The sequence below is a fragment of the Molossus molossus genome, unplaced genomic scaffold, assembly GCF_014108415.1.
Source record: "Molossus molossus isolate mMolMol1 unplaced genomic scaffold, mMolMol1.p scaffold_m16_p_4, whole genome shotgun sequence".
Lineage (NCBI taxonomy): Eukaryota > Metazoa > Chordata > Mammalia > Chiroptera > Molossidae > Molossus > Molossus molossus.
Window position 1 is genome coordinate 98,754,329 of NW_023425377.1, and position 26,701 is coordinate 98,781,029.

The 26,701-nt window shown below is 34.3% G+C and overlaps 1 protein-coding gene across 1 annotated transcript in view; it reads right to left on the reverse strand.

Moving 5' to 3' along the window:
• FSTL5 (follistatin like 5) overlaps positions 1–26,701 on the reverse strand; it is a 700,938-nt gene that overhangs the window by 88,087 nt on the left and 586,150 nt on the right. Inside the window, exons 11-12 of the mRNA XM_036241790.1 lie at positions 15,977–16,003; positions 8,499–8,617 (exon numbers count right to left, since the gene is read on the reverse strand). Coding sequence (XP_036097683.1) covers positions 8,499–8,617; positions 15,977–16,003 — 146 coding nt within the window. The remainder of the gene's footprint in view (positions 1–8,498; positions 8,618–15,976; positions 16,004–26,701) is intronic.

Genomic DNA, 26,701 nt, shown 5'->3' on the forward strand with positions numbered 1-26,701 from the left:
TCAATTCTGTTTCATTGTTTGGTGTGTCTGCTTCTCTACCAATATTGCACTGTTTCAGTTATCATCACTTTGTAGTATAATTTGAAGTCAGGGAGTGTGACACCTCCAGCTTTGTTATTTTTTCTCAAGATTGCTTTGGTTATTTGAGGTCTTTTGTGGTTCCATACAAATTTCATGATATCTTTGTTCTATTTCTTTAAAAAAATGTCACTGGGCCCAGCTAGTGTGGCTTAGTGGATTGACCATTGTCCCATGAACTGAGTGGTCCCAGTTTAATTCCCCATCATGGCTGGGTGGGGTTTGATCCCCAATAGAGGGTGTGCAGGAGGCAGCCAATGTATGTTTCTCTCTTACATCAATGTTTCTATTTCTCTCTCCCCCTTCTTCTCTCTCTAAAAAATAAAAATATCATTGGGTCCGGCTGGTGTGGCTCAGTGGTTGAGCATCAACTCATGCACTAAGAGGTCACCAGTTTGATTCCCAGTTAGGACACATGCCCAGGTTGTGGGCCCAATCTCCAGTGGGGGACATGCAGGAGGCGGCCAAGTGATATTCTCTTTCATCCATGTCTCTATCTCTCCCTTCTCCCTTCTTCTCTCTCTAAAATCAATAAAGAAAAAAAATGTGTGTGTGTATATATATATATATATATATATATATATATATATAAAATTGGGATTTTGATGGGGATTGCATTAAATCTGTATATTGCTTTTGGTAATATGGACATTTTAACTACATTGAGTCTTCCAATTCATGAACACAGAAATTATGTCTTTTTCAATCTCTTCTAGTAATACTTTATAATTTTAGTATATGGGTCCTTCATATTCTGTGTTAAGTTTATTTCTAGGAATTTTATTCTTTTTGTTATAATTGCAAAAGAAATTGTTTTTGTTTTTATTCTCATTTTCCCCCTCAAATTTCATTGTTAGTATATAAGAATGAATTGGATTTTTGTATCCTGCAACTTTACTGTACTTGTTTATTGTTTCTAATAGTTATTTGGTGGGCTCTTTAGGGTTATATAAAGAATTCTGTCATCTGCACAAAGTGACACTTTTACTTCTTCCTTCCCAATTTCGATGCCTTTTACTACCTTCTCTTGTCTGATTGCTACAGCTAGGACTTCCAGAACTATGTTAAATAAGAGTGATGACAGTGGACATCCCTGTCCTGTTCCATATCTTAGAGAAAAAGCTTTCAGTTTTTCAACACTGAGTATGATACTAGCTGAAGGTGTGTCATATGTGGCCTTTATTATATTGAGGTACTTTTCTTCAATATCCATTTTATTGAGTGTTGTAATCATAAATGAATATTGTAGCTTATCAAATATTTTTTTCTGTATCTATTGATAAGATCATTGATTTTATCTTTTATTTTGTTAATGTGATGTATTGCTTTGATTTGTGTATGTTGAACCATCCTTGTGTCCCTGGAATGAATCCTACTTGATCCTGATGTACTATACTTTTAAATGTATTTTTGTATTCTACTTTCCATCTAAGCCTTTTTGTATTATTTTTACCATGCAAATCAGTTTATTTGAAAAAAGAAATAGTACATTTTTTTTACTAAAACTAAATCTTAAACAAAGATCTATATAAGATTGATTTATATAATTTTATTAATATCAAGTGAAAATGTTTCATGTTTAAAGACATTTGCATGAATAACTTTTTATGTCAGACTGTTCAATTTTACCCTTAAGAGTTTCTATTAAAAAATCCAAATTACATTAAATGTATGTAAATAGATTTCTTTCTAAAATGCATAGAAAGTACTCTTATATGTGCATAGTGAGTCCTTATTACTCATATAAAAATATTTTTAAATGATGGCAATAGATTGCCTGACACAATGATAATTCTGGTCACATTTATACCAATAACCTGGCTGGTACTTATCAATAATGTCTTAAAGAAGACTTAATATGTTATCTTAGATAAAATTACTTAAACCTATTAACATGCCAGATAACTCCATGAAAATGCTGTTGCACAATTTATAAACTTCCCACTGTTGTTCCCTGAATGCTAGGCTTACACACTTACTGTCTACTAGAAGCAAAGGAGGAATTTAAAACAGTGTGATTTTTTAATAAAAGATTAGAAGCCCTCTTTAAGTCTAGGGCTTCAAAGACCAATTCTATAAATTTATTTCCTTCAAAATCTACAGAGAAATCTTCTGAGGACTAGTTAGAGGTAGTTTACATTACTCTCCTTAGGAAGCTCTTTGCAGGATATCATTATAACCACAAAGGGATGATAGCTCAAATTTTTATCATTCTATCGCGCTTTGTACGTTAAGCCATGTTTGAATAGAGACCCACTGAGAAAAGAATAAGTGGGGAAACATTTCGATTACCTTTCAAAAACATACAGTGGTATTGACTTCAAAAGGTTGCTCAGTGGCTTCATGGGGAAATAAATTGTCTGCATCATATAAAGGGGCTGGTGTTTAGCAACTATTTTTGCAGACAGAGTTTGGAGCAGTAGTAATCTGATTAGAAACAATGAAATGCTGAAAGGGAGAGCTGGAAGTATGATGAAGGGGACTGATGAATGCCCTGCAGGCTGCACTGCTAGAGGTGAGGGGAGACCCCAGCACAGAAAGAAATGTGGACATCTGTGCTCCCCACTTCAGATCTGTTTCAATTTCTTGATACCTAAGTATTCTGGACATTATGAACAAAATCCTTATGTAAAAATTTCATTCTAATAGAGTACTAAGAGTATTTATTCCTAAAGGTAGGCTAATTCCCATATGTGAAAATTCCATACCTGGCAAACAGACATTTTAGAGGTGATTTGCATCTGACACCCTGCAGAAAGTATGTTGTTCTGCAGGTCAGTGTTACTCAGCATTAACACCAGGAATAGAACACCTATGTCCCAAATATAAGACATGTGTGAATGTCTCCTAAACTTTTCTAGTAACCATAAAAAATAGCTAATACCGTGGTTTTGTGAAGAACAAGAGCTAGATTATAATAAGCAAATATAGAAGTAATTGAGTTAAAAGTATTAAAGATTAAGTCTGGCTGTTGTGGCTCAGTGGTTGAGCATTGACCCATGTGTCAAGAGGTTGCAGGTTTGATTCCCAGTCAGGGCACATGCCCAGGTTGTATGGCATGCAGGAGGCGGCCAATCAGTGTTCTCTCTTATTGATGTTTCTCTCACTCTCTCCCTCTCCCTTCGTCTTTCTCTAAAAATCAATAAAGGAAAATAATTTTCTTTAGAGTATTAAAGATTAAGACAATGATATGGAAGCATGACACAATAGTTAACAACCAGAAGAGTCAAAAAGTTGGTAAGCTTAGAAAAGTCTGTCATCCTCGAGCTTATAATTTAAACATTTTGCCATACTTATTTCAGTTTTAGTCCTGAATTCATAAGTCTGGAGTAGAATTTTATTTGCTTGAGGTTCATACTGTTGGTGACAAAATGAAATAGCATGTACAACTAGGATAAATATAGCAAGAATTATATCAAGTAAGGCAATATAACAAAAAAGATGAAAGTATAACTGAAACCATGTTGTACAAATTCTTACTAACTCACTCGCAGAAGCTGAAACCTGATGCAATTTGACATTGCACCAAAATTGAATTTTTATTTTGAGCAAGCAAACAGCATCTTCTGAAAGGTTTGATGGAAGATTCTATATTCTAAACATTTCATTTTTTATCTAACTTAACTGGTCAGTGAGTTATTTTTGGAATTGCACTTCTATTCTCTTAATATCAACAACGAATTTGAAAAATATAATCCTTTTTCGGGGAAAAAACATGTTCGCAAAAGATTCTTTTCCATTACTTGCACTCCAGATTTATCTTCTAAAAGCCAAATGACCTAACTTAAAAAAAAAAAAAAGGGTTTCAATTGATTTTTTAGATTGAGAGGAAGGAAGAGAGAGATGGAAATATAAACCGGCTACCTCCTGAATGCCCCCCACTGAGATCAAGCCTGCAACCCCAGTATGTGCCCTGACCGGGAATTGAACCCGGTCATCTCAGCCCATGGGATGACATTCAATCCACTGAGTCACACCAGCTGGGCTAAAGGAACAAATCTTTTTTTTTTTTATATAATGGAACTTCCAACTATCTTATACAGAGTATCTGCACAGTACATTCTGACTATGTTATCCTGAATTAACAGACTCATGAGATTATATTTACTTGAAACAATGAAATGATAAATGATTCTATGAAACATTTTTCTAAAACACAGTAGAAGAACACTATTTTGTGGGAATTGTAAAATAAGTAGTGCAGTAAGGAAAAAATCAGATGTATACATTTTTAAACTTAGAGGATGCAAAGAAGAATAAAGAGCCCCAGAGATTTTTACTAAATTCATTTAACAAGTGTTACTTGACCACCTGCCATGTGTAAGACACTGTACTAAGCGTGTCGGGAATACTAACACTAATCAAACAAGGTCCTTGACTAAACCAGATAGTAAGATGTGATGGTTAATTTTATATGTCAAATAGACTATGGTACCCAGTTGTTTGGTCAAGCACTCTTTTAGATGTCTTTGTGAAGGTGATTAATGTTTACAATTAGTTGACTTTAAATAAATCATATCACCCTCCCTAAGGTGAGTGAGCCTGATCCAGTCAGTTGAAGGCTTTAAGATTTAAGAATGAGATTTCCCAAAGAAGTAATTCTGCCTCAAACTTTAACATAGAAATACTACTTGAGTTTTCAGTCTGCCGACAGATTTCAGACTCAAGACTGTAACAGCAATTTGTGTCTGAATTTCCAGTCTGTTGACCTTACCTGTGGATCAGAGACTCAAGACTACAACATCAACTCTTATCTGATTTTCTTGTTGGCTGGCTTGCCCTACAAATTTCAAACATGCCACCTACCCACCACCATCTGAGCCAGTTAAAGGCATAGACACAAAGAGACAAATGCAGATAAACATATAGATATAAATAATCCTATTGGTTCTGTTTAGAACAAAAAAATGTTCTTCTCACTTAATACTCAACAATTTTCTCATAAAATTATTTTATAATTAAACACTTAAATCTAGTGGAATATTACACCAAATAGCTTTCATACTCTAGAATTGAAATCTTTCATGTTTAAACATAGAAAACAAAATAAGTTCAAATAAGAAGTAATTATTTTGCTCAACATTTAGTCTCAAAGCATAACATGATCAATTTCTTCTTTTTTCTACTACTATAATCTTGTATATCACGAAAGTGTCTCTTCATACATAGTCTAATTATTTAAGCTTATCTCACAATAAGGAATAAAAAATAAAACAATATGAAATAAAAGTTTATCTATTCTACCCTTTATTTCATATAAACAGACTAGAATATTTACAAAAGAAATACACACACACACACACACTCACACACACATATATATATGGTGTAAACAAATGCTTCTATATTCTACATTTAACAATTATAAGTGGGATATCATGGTTTTAATCAATTCACTATTCTCTATATTATTCTTAGTGCTTTAAAATATATATTGGTTAGTTGAAATAGTCTTGTATATTAATTTCAATATCCAAAGCAGTAGAAATTTTATAAATTTAAACACAAACACACTAATTATTGCTCTCTTCTTAAAATACAAACTTGATTTTTCTTAGTCTTTTTTTCTTACTTTTCCATAAGACCATAGAAATTTTAGTAAATTTTTATTTCATGTAATATAAGAATGCTACTTTTCTATTCTTATATATCTTTTTTATTTTACAATATGTATTTCTGCATAATCTCATATGTAGAATGATTGTAAGATCTCCAGGAGATATGACTCACGAAACCTGATGCAGTAAATCAGTTCTTAATAACTAATTTCCCTTGCTTTGTCACTGCTGATGTGACAAAGGTTGTGGATAAAGATTCTCAGTCTGAGAAAAATGAGTTAGGGCTATAATCATTGGTGTTTGGTTTCTACTTCCTATTCAATTTTTTATTTTCTGTAGAAATTTATATATAATTTACACACACATATATATTATTTTTATCTGTATATACTCAGGTATATAGAGATATATAAATAAACATAATTCTATATAATTTCTACTGTAGATGCTTTAGGAGGAAGTCTAAGTACCTAAAGGCTTTAAAAAGAAAGAAATTCAACTAAGTAAACTTCACGTCCCTCTTGTCCAGACATATCTATCACAAGCTCACATCAAGTTTTTGGTTGATTTAAAAAAAAATTTTTTTTTCTTATTGATTTTAGAGAAAGAGTAAGGGAGAGGGAGAGAGAGAAATATCAATTTGAGAGAGAACATGGATTGGCCGCCTCCTTCATGCCCCCCACTGGGGATCAGTCCCACAACCAGGGCATGAGCCCTGACTGGGAATCGAACTGGTGACCTCTTGGTGCATGGGTCGATGCTCAACCACTGAGCCACACCCGCTGGGCTTTGCTTGTTTTTTTTATCTTTACATTGCAAATAGCAAAATTAACTTATCTACAGTGATTGAAAAATGTTCTGGAAAAGCACATTCTTCAAGGCATGAGTCGATGGTGTTGAAGCATTTACTGATACTCGAGACAGCACACAGGTAATGCTGGAAGAAGATTCTTTGTCTCTAAATTCATAAACCAAATTCATGAGGTGACATTTTGTGATGAAAATATGGATTTTGCAGATTAATTTATTATATTAGTAACTGAAGTTTCTATGTCTGTGACATAATGAACACATCAGTGTCCATTAGCTACAAAACTGCTGGTCCTGTAGGAATCAGAGAGAAACTCTCCTGTCGAATTATTTTGCTTTCATTTAAATAATAATTTGAGCCCTGCCGGTGTGGCTCAGTGGTTGAGCATTGATCCATGCACCAAGAGGTCATCAGTTCGATTCCTGGTCAGGGTACATGCCCAGGTTTTGGGTCCAATCCCCAGTGGGGGGTATGCAGGAGGCGGCCAATTGATGTTCTCTCTCATCGATATCTCTCTCTCCCTCTCCCTTCTTTTCTAAAACTTCAATAAAGGAAAACATAAATAAATAATAATTTGATGCCACATTTTTTTATACCTGTGTGTTAGCCCAGATTTCCAATCCATAATGCTTTTATAAAAATATGAATGGGGTACAAAATTGAATGATTTGCCATATCAAAAATAAATATTTATATTTTTATATATCTATTTATTTACACATGTACACACATACACACCTTATTCAAAATGGATTTATTTAGTATTAAAATGGTATAATAATACAACTAAATAAAATTGCATGTATAATTTTAAATGTTTTCTTATTTGTAAACTACAGATTAAAAATGGTAACGATACTATTTAGAATTTACCCTATAAGTAAGATATTTTAAATTAGAATGGTTTTATGTATTTTAAATAATCACAGATATATTGAGTTAAATTATTCCCTTTATTTAAATTAAGAGGTCATTAAATTACTGTGTCCTACAGAATATCAGGAGGGAAGCTGACCTATTTTTTCTCACTCTCACAATTTCTTTCTTCTCATTTTATGACTTCAGGGTATAAATTGTCATTTCTATACAGGGTTGGCAAGAGTAGGTTTACAGTTGTGAGCTATTGAAACACAGAGTTTATCCTTGCATTATTATTTATTAGTTATTGTGTAATTTATTTGTTTTGACTGTAAACCTAGTTTGGCCCACTTCCATATATCAATATTCAACAACAACACTGACAACTAGTAGGCTGGAAATAAGAGTTGAAAATAAAAGCTCTAAACCATGGCATTAATATCTATTTTACTCATATTTGACGGTCATGACAACCTTAAAAATGAGTATAAAGAGAGGGTTACATGATGAGGTCTTCCAATAATTTATCTAATTTTGGGTGTTTGGTGTATGTCTGAACTTGTGTGGGAACATACAGTAACATAGATACCTTTACTGTTACATGTTTTGGTCTACACATATTTATGTGGAGTTATAGATCACTATTGTGGTATAAAAATAATTATGATTTCTTACTATCTTGCAAAAATAGCCCTTAATATATATAAATCATATAAGGTACACATTAATAAATTATATTTTCTAAGTAAATCTAAATTGTTCATTTCACAAGACCTCGTGAAAAAAATGAGATGAAGAGTAAGAGGAAACCTACATTTATAAAGCATTGACTATACCCCAATTCCCCACGAGATTATATACACGCTATTTTCTTTCATTTGTTAAAGGGAACATCGTTTCTCAAGATTGGAAATGTAATAAATTAAAGAGCAGGAGAACTTATTGTGTTGTATTCAATTTTTGTATTTTGCTTCCATTGCTTTTATTTTAATTACAGACAAGTAAATAGGAATAAATAATATATTATTTTGCCTCAAATATAAAACCTGCATAAATAACAGCCAGTATCACAGTTTTAATCTTTTCTTCCCAACACATCTCATATATGTATATATTTCACTGTATTTCCCAAATATAATGCTACTTAACAAAATTGAAGCATAAAAATGAAAAGAAATTATTAAGCCACTTGCCTGAAATCCAAGGAGCTTTTCACTAGGCTTAATGTGCCTCTGAAATTCACACTCTATGGGTTGTATCACTTTGATTCCATCTTCATAAAAAACATAGAACATGTTTCCAATTCCCAGACCTTAGAAATAGAAGCACATTCACAAGTTCAAAATTAATTTATCAGAATACTTTTCAGCCAATACTCAGTGCTCCTCGTGTTGCTGACCGATCAATGCGTAAAGCAAACCCTAAGGTTCACCGAAGGCCCCGTCAACCTTATCCTCCCCAGTCTGCAATTCAATGCTTTTTAAAATATAATCCATTTGTCATATATTTGGAATAAATATAAATAAAAATAAATTTTTTGATACATAGATTATGTGTACTACCTTCTCCAGTTAACTTAGTTGTTAAGGAATAAAAGTACCTTTTAAAGAATTGTACTGATTGCAGTACTTTTATTCGAGTTCCCTAGAGGAAATAAAATTGCATTCTTTGTAGGAATCTAGTTTACATAACAACTTTTGAAACAAAAAGAACAATTCTCTAGATTTCAGAGAATATATATTTTCCAAAACTATACTCCAACATAGAAGACTTATATATCATTTTTTTTTTTTTTATTCTCACCCGAGGACATTTTTCCATTTTTTGTTCAGGTAGAGTGGGAGGGAGAGAGAGGAACAGAGAGATAGAGAGAAACATCGATGTGAAGGGACACATCGAGTGGCTGCCACCCGCACAACCGACCAGGGCCGGGGACAAACTGCAACCGGGGTACGTGCCCTTAGCGGGAACCGAACCTGGGTCTCTCTGGACCGCAGGCCGACACTCCAACTGCTGAGCCAAACCGGCCAGGGCTATATCATTTTTTATACTGGCAGTATTTGGGGTCTGTTTCTATACTTAAAAACTTGAATTAATTCAAGGTTTTAGACAAAACCTCAGTGTACTAACTTAAATCATACTTTTATTTTGTTTCACACTAGAGATCTCAATGTGTGACATCTCAGAATTTTTTTTTTAATTTTTTTTTCCTTTATTGGTTTTAGAGAAAGAAGAAGGGAAAGGGAGAGAGAGATAGAAACATTGATGAGAGAGAACATTGATTGGCCGCCTCCTGCATGCCCCCCACTGGGGATTGGGCCCACAACCTGGGCATGTGCCCTGACTGGGAATCGAACCAGTGACCTCTTAGTGCATGGGTCCACACTCAGCCACTGAGCCACACCGACCGGGCAACCTCTCAGAATTTTGTATCACTTGATCAATCAGACGTAACCGGTGCAGGACACTGCGATGAGATTCCTGGAATGCAGTCAGGGTTAACTGAGGCCTGCCCCTTCCACATATGCTTACCCCTGCTCTCCATTTCCTCTGCTGCCTCATTCCAGCACGTCCAGACTACCCACGTGTAGTCTTTCCTTGTCAGATCCTAACCTGAGCAGCTTTTTTTCCTGGTTGTGATGATTTCCACAATCATCTTTATCCAGTCTAACTGCACCTTGCATGATTCAGCGATAGCATGTGTTCTTTAGATGCTAAGCAATGATATAGAAATCTTGGTAGTTTGAAAGCCAAACCATTGTTGCTTAAAATGTTTACATTCTAAAATCATCTATAAAGAGAAGGATAATTATTTAAATACAAAAATTTCCCTAAACATTTTTATTTCAATTGAAAAGATCCATTAAGTCTAGCCTGAGGAGTGCAATGAAAATGTAGTGATTTGTAAAATTATTTGTTTCTTCAACTTAAGACAGTCATTCTTATTAAATTTGTTCTTAGTGTAAAGAGTCAACAATTTAGTCCATCCAGCCATATGTCCATCTATTTTTATTATTTAAAAGAAAAGGTATTGCCCCGGCCTGTTTGGCTCAGTGGTTAGAGTGTCGGCCTGTGGTCCAGAGAGACCCGGGTTCGGTTCCTGCTAAGGGCGTGTTCCTCAGTTGCAGTTTGGCCCCGGCCCTGGTTGATAGGGCAGGTGGCAGCCACTCGATGTGTCCCTTTCACATCAATGTTTCTCTCTCTCTCTCTCTCATCCTCTCTCTCCCTCCCACTCTATCTGAACAAAAATTAGAAAAAATGTCCTCGGGTGAGGATAAAACAAATAATAAATAAATAAAATAAAAGGTATTCAAACATAAATACGACTGTCTTAATAATTATCTTATAATTGTCTTCTAGCACATACAATTATTTCTATCTATCATACATATACATTTTAAATGACTCCAGATTATTTCAAAAAATCTTTATTGTTTTATAAATGTTTTAAAGTACTTATATTTTAAAATGTGCAATTTTTATCAGACAATTAAACATTTTAAGTCCAAAGAGTACTACATTACAGTGGTAAGAACTAGATTCAAGTCATATTTTATAAAAAAAATAGAAAACTTAGTAGTTGTCAGCTAATCTTTATAATTATATTTGTGCATAAAAGACTATAAATTCCAAGTCCAATGGATAAAATTTAAAAGAAGAAAAACACGTACCTGTTTTTATGCAAAAAATTGATTTGTATCAGTAAGCTTCCAAAACATTAACCTAAGTTTGATGTGTGTTATAAATCAGTGACTATCAACTTAACATTGATTGTTGTTGAAATTTACGAACATAACCAAGTAGTAAGGTGGTGTGTGATGGTCAGTTGTCAGTTACATAGTAAGTTTGGTGATTATTACAAAGCCCATAACATTTTTGAATGAACATATCTCTGCCCTCCTTCAGTTGCTGCAAGCTATACTCCACAATCAGGAATGTGAAGACATTAGAACCTGACACTACCCTAAGCCCAGACTGTTTGTAAACTTTCTTGAAAAACTTCCTGCCCTTTCTTATGTTACTTTACTATATTCTGTACACAACAGAGTCAGTGGGATTCCACTGTATTCTTGCATTAATGAGATTTCTGAGTTGTATTTTCTTCTAAAACCCATTAATCCATTCAAATCACCCTTCCAATCTGAGAGACACTTTTCTTTCTTTTTTTTAAATATGAGTCACACATCAGCATTTTTATGAAGCATAAAATACATTTTAGGTGACAAATTATTGAAGAAATACAGACATCATTATGTAAGGCTTAGTTTTTGCATACACTTGTCTTCAGCAGGAATGTGACTCCTAGTGTTTATGAAAAAGTAATGCCAACAAAATACCATATATAAATATATTACTAAAAATAATTATTATAAAGTGAACAACTATGCATCAATCACTCTGCTGTGAATAAAATTTTACCTATATCTTTTAGAGTCACCTTTGAGTCCTTCTCTCCCTACCTACAAGAGGTATATTTTATCATTATTTGCCACATTTTGTCCATCAAAAGTTTTATTTAGGATTTGACAGCAGAATATTATATAAATATATTATGCACGGTGTTTTTTAACTTTGCAGCTATAATATTGTACATATGTGCATTTATTATTAATTTGGTGCCCACAGAACAATATAAGTTACCTGATGATGGAGATGTTAGTAATTGAAGACAAATGCAGATTTTCATTGGGGACATTTATTATTGTTTTTTCCTTTATTTGTAAAAAACAATAACATACTTGCATATATTCATCATAACTGTTAAGTTTCTATGCCCTAACCTTTTTTTGAGAGGTAATAGGGGAATGTGACGAAGAGAGATCAACTCCATTTTGTGTATGCAGACAGCTCTAAGGCAAATCATGCTATAGAACCAACTGGGGTGCCAGGGCAGAGTTACTCTGTCTGTCACAACTTCCCCATCTTAACTTTGGAGATAATAACTATACTTATACAGCTGTTGTAAGAACTGAATGAGACGGAGAAATTAAAACATTTAGCAGAGTGACTGACACATAGCAAGATTTCAAGAAACAATCGCTGTCACCATTTTTATAACTGATACGATCTCTTCTTTGAAGCATTAGTGGGAAAGAAAGAAAGAAAGAAAAAAAAACAATTGGTGAAATGCATATACCCTGAATAGGATTACTGTCCTCATATTCCCCTCAAATCCATACTGTGAGCTATACTGCTGAATTTCAGTTTTCTATGATGTCCAATGCTACGAATCCACAAACTGTTAATAGTTCAAATTGATTTCCTAGTAGAGCAAGTCTCAAAGTGGATCCTCTCAGTGGAGCTACAAAGTGAAAGCAATCTTCATAATAATACTAAGATATCACTTGTGTTTTTTTATATCAGTCTCCCAAATTAGATTGTCACAGAAGCAGAGTGCAGTTTTGCACAGGCTGCATGACACAGGTGGTCAAGAGTAATGTCACAGCAATTCCATGAACATGCAGATACAGGGACCTGGCCTGTCCTATTCAGTCAGACATTTAAACGATTTGAAAAATGTAAAACATTATGAGTCTCCTCACTGTTTTCTGAAAATATAGCTTTAAAAAGAATGTGTTATTTATGGCTACATGTAATGGGTTTATTATGGTTACTTTTAACACATTAATAAATACCCATTTAAATGTTTTGATTTATTTCTAATGTGATAAATATAAGTGGATGAAAATAACCCACATAGACAGCAGCTTAAGTGTTAATAATATTGGAGAGGGTAACAGGGTCCTGAGTCCCAGAAAGTGCGATGACCCTGTAGGTTTCAGTTAACAGTCTCTCCTCATGAATGCTTTGTATTGTGGTATATTCCAAAAGTTCTTGACTTCTGAGAAAGCTTCACTGCTCTAGTCACAGTAAAGATTGGGAACATGCGCAGGCTGGGTTTTTCTGTTTTGTTTTTTTTCCATCCCCTGGTGAAGTCAGACACGTGTACTTTATCTTTTCCAGGTCGATTGTTAATCTAATAGAGTATTGTGGTTCTAGAATGTAATCCGTATTTGTTGGTTCCTGTGACCTTTCTTTTTGCTTTGTTATTCTTTCTATACAGAACGAGGACATAAGCAAGAATTACCTGCAACCTCTTAAGGAAGAATTATTTTCCAGAGGATTTTCTAATCAATAATGCACCTTTAAATACATGAAATAGACTGAGAAAAAAATGTAGTGCACATTCTTGTCTCAATTCTTTGAGGATAGCGGCTCAACAATGGTAGTGTATCATGATAATATAATTATTTATTATATAGAAAAATATTTTATGTAATTTATACCAATAATAAAATTTGGTTAATTTCTGATTATAAGATGAATATTTAAGTCAATAACATAGGAGATTTTGTGGTGGTAATTGTCTTCCTCTAACTTAATTTTACATTAGTTCAGCATTTAAGTTATGGTCTAGCAAATTATAATTCTACAATGCAGTGAGATCTTGTGATGATAATTGTCTTCCTCTGACTTAATTTTATATTACTTTTGGATTTAAGTTATGATCAATAATATTCTTTTCATTTTCAAAGGATCTTGAATTTATCTCTTTTTTAAATATAAAAGAAATCTTTTTTTAGCTAAAAAAAACATAGACAAGAATAGATTGTACACACTGCATTTCTCACCTTGAAAAACTTGGCAAAGGTAGATTTTTATTTATGAATGTACTTGTTTTTTTTTTTTTTTTTTTTTATCTATGACTTTGGAACTAAAACACCTTTTCACACACAGGGTAACATCCTATCATCACACCTCAAAAAGATCTTCATATTAAGTTCACCCAAAATAAAACTCACTCTTTCATTCTTACTAGAAATGTTTTGAGAGTGATTGTGTCAAGCTCTTCATTAGGCAATATTATTTCAGGAAGTGGGTGCTATCTGACCACTATATATATGTATTGGTGAAAGTGGTATTATCTCAAATTATTCCTTTTGAGTCATTCCCTGAACTTCCAAAGGTATGCTGGAAAACAGAATGCTGATCTGCATGGTTAAGTTCACATTTAATGAATAAGCAAACAAAGGTTATACCATAATATAGTTTGTGTTTGCTAAATAATTACTACTATTTAGAATCATGTGTATAATTATATATATATATATATATATGCATACACACACACACATCTGCAAATGAATAGCTTATCTCAACACTATCAGAATTTAATTTTAATAGACAAAAATAGTTTCAAATAATAAATCTCAATGTGATGTTAATATGGAGGTCTCCAATACTTTTGAAGGTAGCCTGAAGAATATTATTATTGCATATTAATAATTATCATAAAGAAATCATGTTCATGGTGGTTATTAAACAAAACAAATGTATAAGGAATAATTATTTCACATGCTTTAAGATTTAAGTGTCACAGATTCACTAGGAGAATTCCAATTCTATTTCAGGTATTGTTAGATATATCTGGCTCAGTGAGGTAAAATACACATCCACTTTTTCCCAGCAATTAACCAGAGAGGCCAGATCAGTGGTACCTGATTTCTGATTCCTTAAGTAATATTCCTTACATTATAATAATAAAATGAAGTCAACTTTTAAAATGCTCAGAGAAATATTTGTTTGCTCTCAAGAGTGAAGATAGTGCAAAGAAATGTTGCCCAACAGATGTGTCAATGATCATTTTAATAATGGTTGAATTTGTAATTTCAGCTGGGAAATATCTAAGTGGAATGAATGGAGAGGGTATGGTTACCCCAGACATCCTTAATAAAGCAGCCTTTGAAAGAGCTTATACAAATAATTTAAGAAGCAACAAGTACCAAGGGAGAAAAAGGGGAAGAGAGGTGGTATGCTTCATCTTTGAGAACAAAATGAAATGGCTAAATTCAATTATTTTAATCATATGAGACATGGCCCTCACAGCAGTTCATGTAGGAAGCTGTAATTGGGGAAGAGAAAGTTTGTCTTGGATGGACTGTGAAGATAATAATTGGGCCATTGTTTACCTGTAGTGCAATGATAATATGCATATCTTTCTCTAACAATATAATAAAAGCATAATTAATGGGCTACTTGAGTACCTGGTCAAACACTTTATTTCCAGTCTTTGTGATTAAGTAAAAATAATAATAATAACAAAAACAATAATAAATGACAATAGATACTGTTTATTGAATGTGTACTATATTTAAGGAACTGATAACCTTATAAGCATTAACAAATATTCTTATTTTGAAAAAAGAAGATTATAACATAAAAAGTCCCTAGTGATGAAGACTATATTTGAATCCAGGTCCTTAAAGTTGTAACCCATTTTGTTAAATAATTTATAATATTCCCTAGATAAAGCAATGGTTTTTGTAATTTTTCTTTTCCTAACCTAACAAGGGTTTAATTGTGTGACTTGTTTAACTAAAGTTGCTCTTATTTATTTATTTTTTTACTTACTTTTATACTCTTAAAAGTATTTCAATACATTGCAATTTAATTTCCTGACGGTATATCAATTATCCATTATGATTCATGCTGATGATCAGTATTTATATTTTTAATGGTAGTAGTTTACACAAAAAAAATGCTGAAATATTATCAAATAAAAATATTGAATCAAAATAAAAGCCAATTATTAAAACCGACAGTCAACATATCCACTTAAAAAATTAAGCAAAATAATCACAACAATATAAGAAATGATGGAATGTAATACCTTCTTCTCTCCATAATATGTTAGCTACTGCAGCATGTTAAAAAGAAAGAGAAGGAAAAATGAGTCAAGAGAGCTTTAGTTGCACGGTAATATACATAACTAACTATTAAAGAGGGCACAGTCTCTGAGACAGGACGCACATCAAAGTAGTGAAATGAATTAAACAGACTGCTTTAAATGAACAAAACAGTAAAATGCTGGGAAACGTGAATAATGTTTGCTCATTTCTTGAAATAGCCTATTCTTCTTTGACATAAAGATTCTGTTAACAAACAAAGAACATTTTATGCATCACTGAAAGAATGGGATTTTTAAGTTAATTGTATTGAAATACAGCTTTAGAACAAGCATAAGTAGTTAAACTATTTATTTATTTGACAGTATCATTAAAAGTTACTAATTGAAAAAGTTCTATTTTTAAAATTCTCAATAATCAAATGTGTAATATTCCTACATAATATGCAATATTCCTGAGCAAGAAGATTTCTGGTAAATACAGGATTTTGACAACAGAAGTGGTTTATTTTTAAGTAGCATGCTTTCATTTTTTCAACAAAGCAGAAAGAAATATATATATCTTGTTTATTTCAGTGCAAGGTAAGGGTTAATGTTAACTTGTTTTTAGACAATAGGTTTATTAAATATTGTATAGATGCTAAATCAGTAGAGAGCTAAAATAGTAGGATAGAAATAAAAAGAGCAAGCTAATAGAAATATTCTAAAAGAAATGTCTGCCTGCCTTCTAATTCAAGGTTACCCAATTTCTACGTTTATAAAGCAAAGTAATATAAGTGGGGAAAAAAAGTGTAACTAACAGAAAAGCTCATTCACATATAATTACTCCCTGAATATTGTAAACATATTAAAGCATAATCACTTTTTGAAAAAACGGAATACCCAGGTGCATGTACAGAGCCAGAAACAGAGTTTAGCACTCCCAGCCAGAGGCTGAAGGCCCCAGTCACACGGTTTTAAGTTCCTGCTATATTTATTTTTAAATAAAAATTTTTAGAGTAAGCATTGTTTTGTAATTTTTGGTGTTCTTAATTCCTTACGAATACGTATTCAAACATGCATGCATGATATGTGCACCCCCCCCAGGGCATTTTATGTTGCTGCTCTTGTTGCTGCGGGTGTGCTTGGAGTTAATATGAAAAGAAGAGATTCTGTCTGCAAGGACAGGACTAGGCCTGGGAAGAGAAACACCATGCTAACAAATAATTACGACCACGTGGTAAGTTCAATCAAAGAAACAAATGTCAGGCTCAGTGGCTAGGGGTGGGACAGAATGATTATCTGTGAGGGGTAGAGGCTGGGCAGCAGAGAGAGTGACAGCTCACTGGGTTGGTAATGTTCAAGAAAGATAATATCGCCCAAGCTCAGAAGAGGAATGTGGGGGGCGGGGTCACGGGCGGGGCTAGAGACTTTTGGGGTATACCAACAGACCACATCATAATACAGTTAGAGAAATCTAAGTAATTGAATATAGTTGGAAGGCGAAACTGACAGAAGATAGGTCAGAGAATTTGTCTAAGATAAAGTCAAGAATGGTTTTTGTGCACAATTCCAAGGAGATAAAATTTGCTGCTGTGGGCTCAGGAAAGGTTGAGCCATGATTACACTTATTATTTTTCTGGTTTATAAGAATAGTAACTAGACACATGAGTCCTCATATCTCCATCCACTCACTTAGTGAGTATTCGGTGCCTAGCTTGTGCCAGACATTGTATTCAACACACAGATTAGAACAGGCCAGCTCTGTGCTAACAGAGCATGTATTCTAGTTAAGTGGAGGAAAAAAAGTGAACAAACAGTATTCAAATCATGGCAGAGAAAATTTTCAAAATTACATCTTTAGTTTGTTATTGAAGAGAAAAGCAATAATCTGAATGATTTTAACAGGTGAATTAGACATATTCTAATCTGAAATTAGAGGAAACCTCCTAAATGATAATGTTGAAGGTAATTTCTAAAACATGATTAAGAGTAAACTGAGTGAGGATTTGAGAGATACAATTTCTAGATATAGGCAAAAACATGCATAAATCCTAGTGGTATATCAAAGCACTGCTATTTTAAAGGACTAAGGCCCTGGCCGGTCTTGCTCAGTGGTTAGAGCTTTGGTCTGCAGACCAAAGGGTCCTGGGTTTGATTTCCGCTAAGGACACGTATCTCAGTTTCAGTTTGTCCCCAGTCCTGGTTGGGGTTGTGTGGGTGGCAGCCAGTTGATGTGTCTCTCTCACATCAGTGTTTCTCTCTTCTTCCTTCTCTCCCTCCCGCTCTATCTGAAGATAAATGCAAAAAAGTCCTTGGGTAAGAATAAAAAAAAAAATTTTTTTTGAATATGTAAATAAAGGATTAAGGACTTGAAATTAAGGGTGAATTATTTTTAAGATAAGCAATCATTTAGGAGAAAATACCAAAGAATATGTAGTTTATAATATTAACATTAGATAAGATAAAACTCAAGGCACTACATATTAAACTTAAAGTTATGCAAACCAAGTGCATAGCAATATAATATGAGGCAGAAACTATTAGGACTGGATCTAAAATTGACAAATCCACAGTCACATTCTGCCTTCTTTTTACTATTCATTCTTAATATTTGAAAAATGAAGGGGAAATGTCAGTTTCAATAGTATACTTATCGAGAATGAATTAGTTATTTTTATAATGAGTGTTAGACTATACAAACAGAAAGTGTTTTCATGGAAGATTTTCAAGAGTGGTGACCAAGTAAACTAGAAAATAAAAAGTCTGTCTTTATTCTGTATGTATATACTCCAATAAGTATAAATAGTTTAAACATATTCAGACAACAGTGGAGAAAATATAAAAACATGTTTAAATCCAAAAATTTCTTCAATAAATTAAATATTTTAAAAAATAAAACATAATCACAATTCATATAAAACAATAAAAATGAGAATTCAACATGTGAACCCAAAGAGTTTTTAGCCAGAAGATAATGAAGACTTAACTGATATATTGCTAAGCAAGATAGATGAAAGATAAATAGATCGATAGATGATAGATAGATAGATCAATAGATAGAGATAGGTGATGATAGATGATAGATGATGATAGATAGATGATAGATAGATAGATAGATAGATAGATAGATAGATAGATGATAGATAGATAGAGGAGGATGAACAGAGGAAGGAGGGAAGGAAGAAGGAAGGAAAGCCTATAGCTATAATGATTTTAAATTAATACAGAAAATTTTACTAGTAAATTTGATAATCTGGATTTCATAAGAAAATCTGAGGAAATATATCCAAACTGAACAGAAAGCATAAACTTTAATAAAAGTAACCACGGTACTGAAAATGGTAATTCTGAGAGTAGAATGACCTAAACAAAGAGGCAGAGATTGTATTAGTATCATGAATCAGAATACTAGATGTTCGATTTGAATCAAATCAACTAACACAGAAGCCCAGATAAACCAAGAGCTTTGCCCTCCCAGGTTCCTCATTCCCTTCCCGCCCCAGCCATCCCTCACCAGTTGACACCTCCTCCTTTCCTACACAAGGCAAACCCAAAACGTCAAGAGGGTTGAATAAAGCTACAACAGTACATACTTTCTGCTCTACCAAAGACATCTATAAAACCATTTTTTATGAATTAATTATCAATGAAAAGAACTGTTATTTTTATATTTTGAACATTTTAACTTCTATTTACATTTGGGAATGGTTTTCTTTGTCATATTAGTTTATCTTTCATACAATATAAAGAGCTACCTGTAAAAAAATGCAGGCTACTCATTTGTATGTATAAATGTGTTACATGAGCGTATAAGCTCCTTAGCATAGCACAAAGGTCTCCCATGATATGCCTATGTCATATCAAACTCATGTTCCAAATATCAAGTCATTTTGAATCTCTTAATCTTTACTCGTATGTTATATCTGACAGTAATATTCTTAGCAGAATGTTTCACCTAATTACCCCCTAGCTTTCCTTTAAACCAGCTTAGATTTTTTTGTCTGTAGTCAGCCTGTATAGAAGAAAGAGTTTGGGCTTACTGACAGTTGTTTTCTCTACATATGGAATCCCGTGAAACACCAGTACATTCTTGACATACTATAAATTAATTTTCTGTTCGGAAATCTTTTATTTATAATCAAACAATAAAAACCTTACCTATCCGCAGTAATTTAGTACTTATTTATAACAACCGAGGTTAAAATTCTTTCTTTAAGATAACATACACCTTATCATGAAAATGTGGTTGAACGGAACAGACACCTAGACACTTAACAGAATCTTTGTTAATGTCGTTTTTATAAATTGTCATATTTTAGATATTATGGGTGTTTTATTATATTCACAGTGATGTATTTCACATTAAATGTGCTATGTAGAAGTGCATGTGGAGAGTTGAATATTACATAAACAAGAGTAATAAGAGTTACCTACATAGTAGTTATTGTACTGAACTGCTATTTTTCTTGGCTAATTATCTGTAAACTACTTGGCTTTTGAACTAAATAAGTTTTTTGTTTGCCCTTGTCTTTAAAAGTATGTTTTTCAGCAGTGCAAAATTAAAAAAAAAATACTACATTTATCTAAGGATAACATTTCAGCTATATGTCATATTGACGGTTTCGCCTTTGGATTTGAGAAATTGACAACTTCAGAAGGCAAATGAAAAAGGGCAACATTTTAAAAATGGAGGTAAAATTTGATGTATCTGAAAAAATGCACAGTTAGTGTCAGGATAGTTGAAATTTCTTTGAATGTACATATGGAGAATGAAGTGAGACATTTGAACACACTATTTTTAGGATGGAAAGCTATATAATATATGTCAAGTACATTGCCTGCCATATGCCAGATTCAAAACCACTTTTAAGTGAAACTGTCACTCTTTCGGCACTAAATGAAGACAAGTGTTCCCTGTGACTACACAGATTTCCAACCTAACATTAGCTGATGAGGCTGTAGTGCCCGGCTTGCACTAGGGCATACAACCTAGGCACTGGCCAGGAATCTATGTTTAAATTTCTATACAGTGATGACCACGGGATAGGTAAGAAAGTCAGCAGTTGTCTGACTACATAATGTCAGGTTCTGGGTTCTGAATGGGAAAACATCACTGTTCCACATTGCTAGTATAACATTCACATCGATTTTAAAATAACCTATACTTAACCATATACAGTCTACTCTTGGTAACGGAACAAGTCTACCTGAAACCAACACAATGTCAGAATCATTGCCATGTCAGAAGATGAAAGCCACCACACCAAACAAATAAAAACAACATTCATCTTTCGTTTCGATGCCAAACCAAGTGAGCATATTATCTGCAATAGTTACTGTCTGATTGGTAAAATATTATTTCAAGTGTAATGGCTTAAAACAACAAAAAAACATGTGTGGTCTCTCTGGGGTGGCATGGCTGGGATTGGGGTATCTCATAGGTCTTGATGTGGGCTGGAAGGTCCGCTTCCAACGTGGCTCACTGGTATGCTGGCAATTAGGTGTGGAGGTTGGCAGGAAGCCTCGGTTCTTTGCTCATGGGACTCCCCCCAATTTGCGTCAACGTACTGGCAGTCTGCTGCGCCCCCAATGAGTGATCCTAGAGAGCATGGCAGAAACCACAAAGCCTTTTAAGATCTGGCTTCAGAAATCATATACCTCCACCTTCACCCTGCTTTCTGTACAGTAGATACCTGACCTATTTCAATGTGGGAAATACTCCAAGTGTGTGGATAACAAGAGAGGACGAGTATTAGGAGCCTCTTAGACACCGCACCATGCTAGTGTAACAGGTTGCTTACTAAGCAAACATAACGTTACAAAAATTTTTCTAGCTAACATACTCCTGGCCAGACTGCGAACACCTGAGCATCTTTTAATATAAAAAGCTTAAACCCTCCAACTTCGGGAAGTAATTTGATTTTGATAATTCTTCACACAAATGACTGATGGAGGCTTTAAGATCGTAAACAATAAACAGGGCATTATTAAACAATTGCTGTTAATTGACTACATGGGGGGGAATCTTTGCTTTCTAACTCATTCACATACCTTACCATTGTAAGTATATGACAAGCAAAGTTACTTCCTATTTTGTTTTTATTTCCTCAATAGAAAATATACCAAAGGGCTAATTAAAGAATTAAAAAAATAAAATGACTATAACATATTTTAAGTAGTACTTGGCATATAATGAATTGCTCAATAGATCTTGGCTATGTCATTTTTATAATAGACAACCATTCTTAACAATTTTCATTACCCCTCTAGTATTCTGAACTTCTCACTATTTAATATGCATTTATTATATTTGTATTACATAGAATGGTAAGATGAATATAATTACATTTAAATATGATATAAAATAAAAGATGTCTAGCTCTGGCTGGTTTGGCTCAGCAGTTGCAGCATTGGCCTGCAGACCAGAGTCCCGGGTTTGGTTCCCACTAGGGGCATGTACCAAATAAATAAATAAATAAATAAATAAATAAATAAATAAAGCCTGACCGGTTTGGCTCAGCTGTTAGAGCGTCGGCCTGTGGTCCAGAGAGACCCAGGTTCGGTTCCCACTAAGGGCACGTACCTCGGTTGCAGTTTGTCCCTGGCCCCCATTGGGTTGTGCAGGTGGCAGCCACTCAATGTGTCCCTTTCACGTCGATGTTTCTCTCTCTCTCTCTGTGTTCCTCTCTCTCCCTCCCACTCTATCTGAACAAAATAATGAAAAAATGTCCTCAAGTGAGGATAAAAATAAATAAATAAATAAAATAAAAGATGTCTAATCTTTGAAAGAAATTGACTACTTCAGAATGTTATTAAGATAAACAGATTGTTAGATAAATATTTTGTGAGGTAAATTATAATTACAAAACTTAAATGCATTAAATATTCTGCTATTTAAGGCATTCTGGGTAAATATACAGTTTATAATTCAGTGAAGTTTTGCTTATCTTTAAAAAAATGACAAAACAGACTAATAGCAGGGCAACAAAAAGGCATGAGGCAGCTAAGCAGGAAAATCATGCTGCGAGCCATAAACACAGTCTGAAGTCTCTAGGAGGCACAAGGAAAATATTGGACTTTAAACTCTCTGAGGAAGTATCCACATAAAGAATGACATAATGTCTCTCAACAATTTGACTCCAAGTTAACAGGGGTTAACTTCTCTTTAGAGCATGTCTAAAGAAATTGCATGAACTAAAACTGACAAATTGGATAGTATGAGGGTTTTATGAGCATTCAACGAGTTAAAAATTTCAAATTGCTTAAAATAGTTTCTGGTGCAAACATGCACACACACAAACGTGTATGCACACAACGTGTATATATATATATATGTACACAGATTTTTTTTTTCCTTTTTTTTTTTGGTACATGCCCCTAGCGGGAACCAAACCCGGGACTCTCTGATCCGCAGGCCGACACTCTCACCGCTGAGCCAAACTGGCCAGGGCTGTACACAGATTTTTGAAAGCAAAAACATTTTTGCTAAACAGAGAAACAGATATTCAAAGACCTTGATGTTGTGACTGAAATATGAAGCAATCTGCAGCAATAATACGGTCTGTCTACCTTTCTTAACAACAACAAAAAAATGTTTGTGTACACAGTATTGAGGAACAGATACTTAACATGTCCCTTCAGACTTCTCTGTCAAATACTGGAAGCCTCACGGGCCAATGACAATTTCTGCAGTAAAATCAAATGTGTCTCTTATAACGCTCAAGTGTTTACCATGTGAAGTCCACATGGCTTTTGATTTGCTTTTAGACACAATAAGCACCAACTTTGGCCCTCTGTTACAAAATGTAAAAACTGACATTCTCAGTCTGTTAAATCCCCATTCTACATCAGTAAGGTCACATGTAATTGGATTAAAGGGATGAGTGGAATTTTCTTCCCCAAAGTCCTTTATATCTTAGCTCCTGTACGGTTTTATGACAGAGAGCCCAGATGCCTGTGTTATGCAGTGAGAATCTTCATGTCAAACTAATAATAACTTTCATAAAGGAATTTCAGCTTAATCATGACAGCACTTGTAATCTTCAACTAGAAAGCATCCTGATGGTCCCAAGAGGATGGGTTAACTGGACACTGCATGTCTGCCTTGTTCCCTGATTTCCTCCTGCCAAATAGGATTATTTTGCACTGGCTAACTCAACTTTAGCCTGAGGTCTCTCTTACAGTATTTTTCCTGGGATATTTTTCCTTCTCTCTTACTTAATTATGGAAGTAGTGCATACTCAAAATACACTAGTCTCTTTGTGTTGCTTGCATTGGTCGAGAAGGAATGGCAGGCCTGCTTGAAGTGACATCATCAACTCTAGTAGTTTTGTTGTCAACGCTTCGTGATGTAATCACTTCCTAGTCTGTGTTTTCCTGAAATTCTTGATTGATGCATTTCTAGTTATTAGAACCTACCGACCTGTTTTTAAAATAGCATTCCACTGAACTAGTGTCAGTCAAGGTTCTGAAAACCACACATTAAGAATCAGTTCAAGTACATTTAAAGAGAAAGGCAAATACAATGAAACCAGAAAAAAATGTCTCAAGCCATAGTGGGTTTTTTGTTTTTCTGTAATAACTAACATGCTTCTTACATTGCTCCATTAAAACTCCTGGTCATAATACTACCTGCTTTTAAATCCCTAATATTTCAGGAACCTAAAGCCTTCTCTGTTGAGACATTGTCAATACTGCTTTTGAATGCCTGTCAATGAACAAAACATGATTCTTTCTCACTATATGAGAAAAAAAAAAAAATTAAAGCAGGAAGAAGTGACATCAATGTCTAAGACTAGGTAAAGAAAGAAAAGCAGGTGTCTCACCACTACACATTAAAATGAGGAATTTGGAGCTATTGCCCATATTTTTTGGACACATACTGTCTTCACGTGAAATACTGTGAAAACTGGGAACTGACTCACTACTTCAAATCAGTACAGTGAAAAAACAATGCCGGAACATCATACAAGGAACACACAGCGCTGGTCCCTCTAGTTTTATCTGTCCCTTGTCCCCTTCTTCCCTTTCCCTACCCCCACACAACGCAGATTCCGTGTCAATAAGAGAACAGTACCAGCTCCCTCCATTGTCAGCCCTGGAAAAGGGCAGAACAGAAAACAGACCTGGGTGATACTCTAGCAGATGCAGTGACTGGCACAGAGAAAAAGTGAATGGGGTCAAAATGCTGACAGAGAAGTGACAGGGAGAGCAGAGGAACGAGGCCAGGCAGCGAGGTGCAGCCAGCCGTAGCGGTGGCGAGGTGAACCTGGGCACTGAAACGTGGGGGCATTTCAGAGGAAGCCTTCTGATGGCACAGCGACTCCCCACGCACTGCTGCTCACTCTTGGGACAAAAAAATCTGAACCTCAGAAGAGTTTGCTATTAAATACAAACATGAAGCATCTAATTTGTATCTCTTGACTAGTCCCATATCTAGCACATGGCACTACCATAGGGAGAGAGAGCAAAATATCAATGCAGCCCTGGCCGGTTGCTCAGTGGTTAGAGCGTTGGCTCTCGGACCAATGAGTCATGGGTTCGATTCCAGTCAAGGGCATGTAGCTCGGTTGTGGTTCATCCCTGGCCCTGGTTGGGGTTGTGCAAGAGGCAACCAGTCAGTATGTCTCTCTCATATTGATGTTTCTCCCTCTCCCTTCTTTCCCTCCCACTCTATCTGAAGATAAATGAAAAAAAAAACTATCCTCGGGTGAGGATAAAAAAACAAACAAAAAAATAAAACATTAATGCAGGAGAAACATCAATTAGCTGCCTCCTACGTGCCCCCTGCTGGGGATCAAGCCCGAAACCTGGGCATGTGCCCTGTCTGGGAATGGAACTGGCCACCTTTTAGTGCACAGGATAATGCTCAACCAACTGAGCCACACAGTGTGTTTCTATCCATCGTTCAATGTTTTTAAAACATTAAAGCTAATAATCATTGACCCAGAATAATAATAATAATAATCAGAACAAACACTTATTCAGCCCTCATTATCTGCTAGTCACTCTGCCAAGTATTTTTTTTAGAGCATTAGATCCATTAAAATTACATTTCTACAAATGTCTCTGAGTTATTTTTTATTTTAGTTTTATCTCAAAGAGTAAAATAAAGCAAGCATGTGTTAAAAAATATAAGTGGTTAAACAAATAATCTGGCGTAAAATAACATTCTAAAAACAAACTGATGGGCAGAGCATCCACTTGTATAAACATCACACAGAATGTTTTCAGGTTAGGCTCTGTGGCCAGAATTGTCTACCTGCAACATTGTACCAAGTGTATACACTGCATGAGGTAAAGGTTGCTTGGGACTGCAGAAGCATGAAGTTGACCATGATTATTTTATATGGATCATTATATTTATTATTATAGACAGAAGATACAATTTTCATCATAGAAGTTCAAATAGACTGATAAACCAAGTAACAAACACTATCTTTTAGAAAATGCCATTATGCCAAATCGTTCTTCAAAAGCTGGGTAAAGGATGATAATTAAACCTCACACTGAATGCTCACACTAATTGTGTTCCAGCAGCATGCTGCAATGATTTTCTACAATCCTACTCAGGTAATTAAAAAAAATATCTTCTATATGTTAACAATGAAATCTAGCTTATTGTGATATCTCTGGAACAAACATTAAGTAATGAATATGTAGATATTTTATTTTTGTAGGAATACAGCATGTAAATCACTCTTGATTTGATTTTTTTGTTGTTGTTGT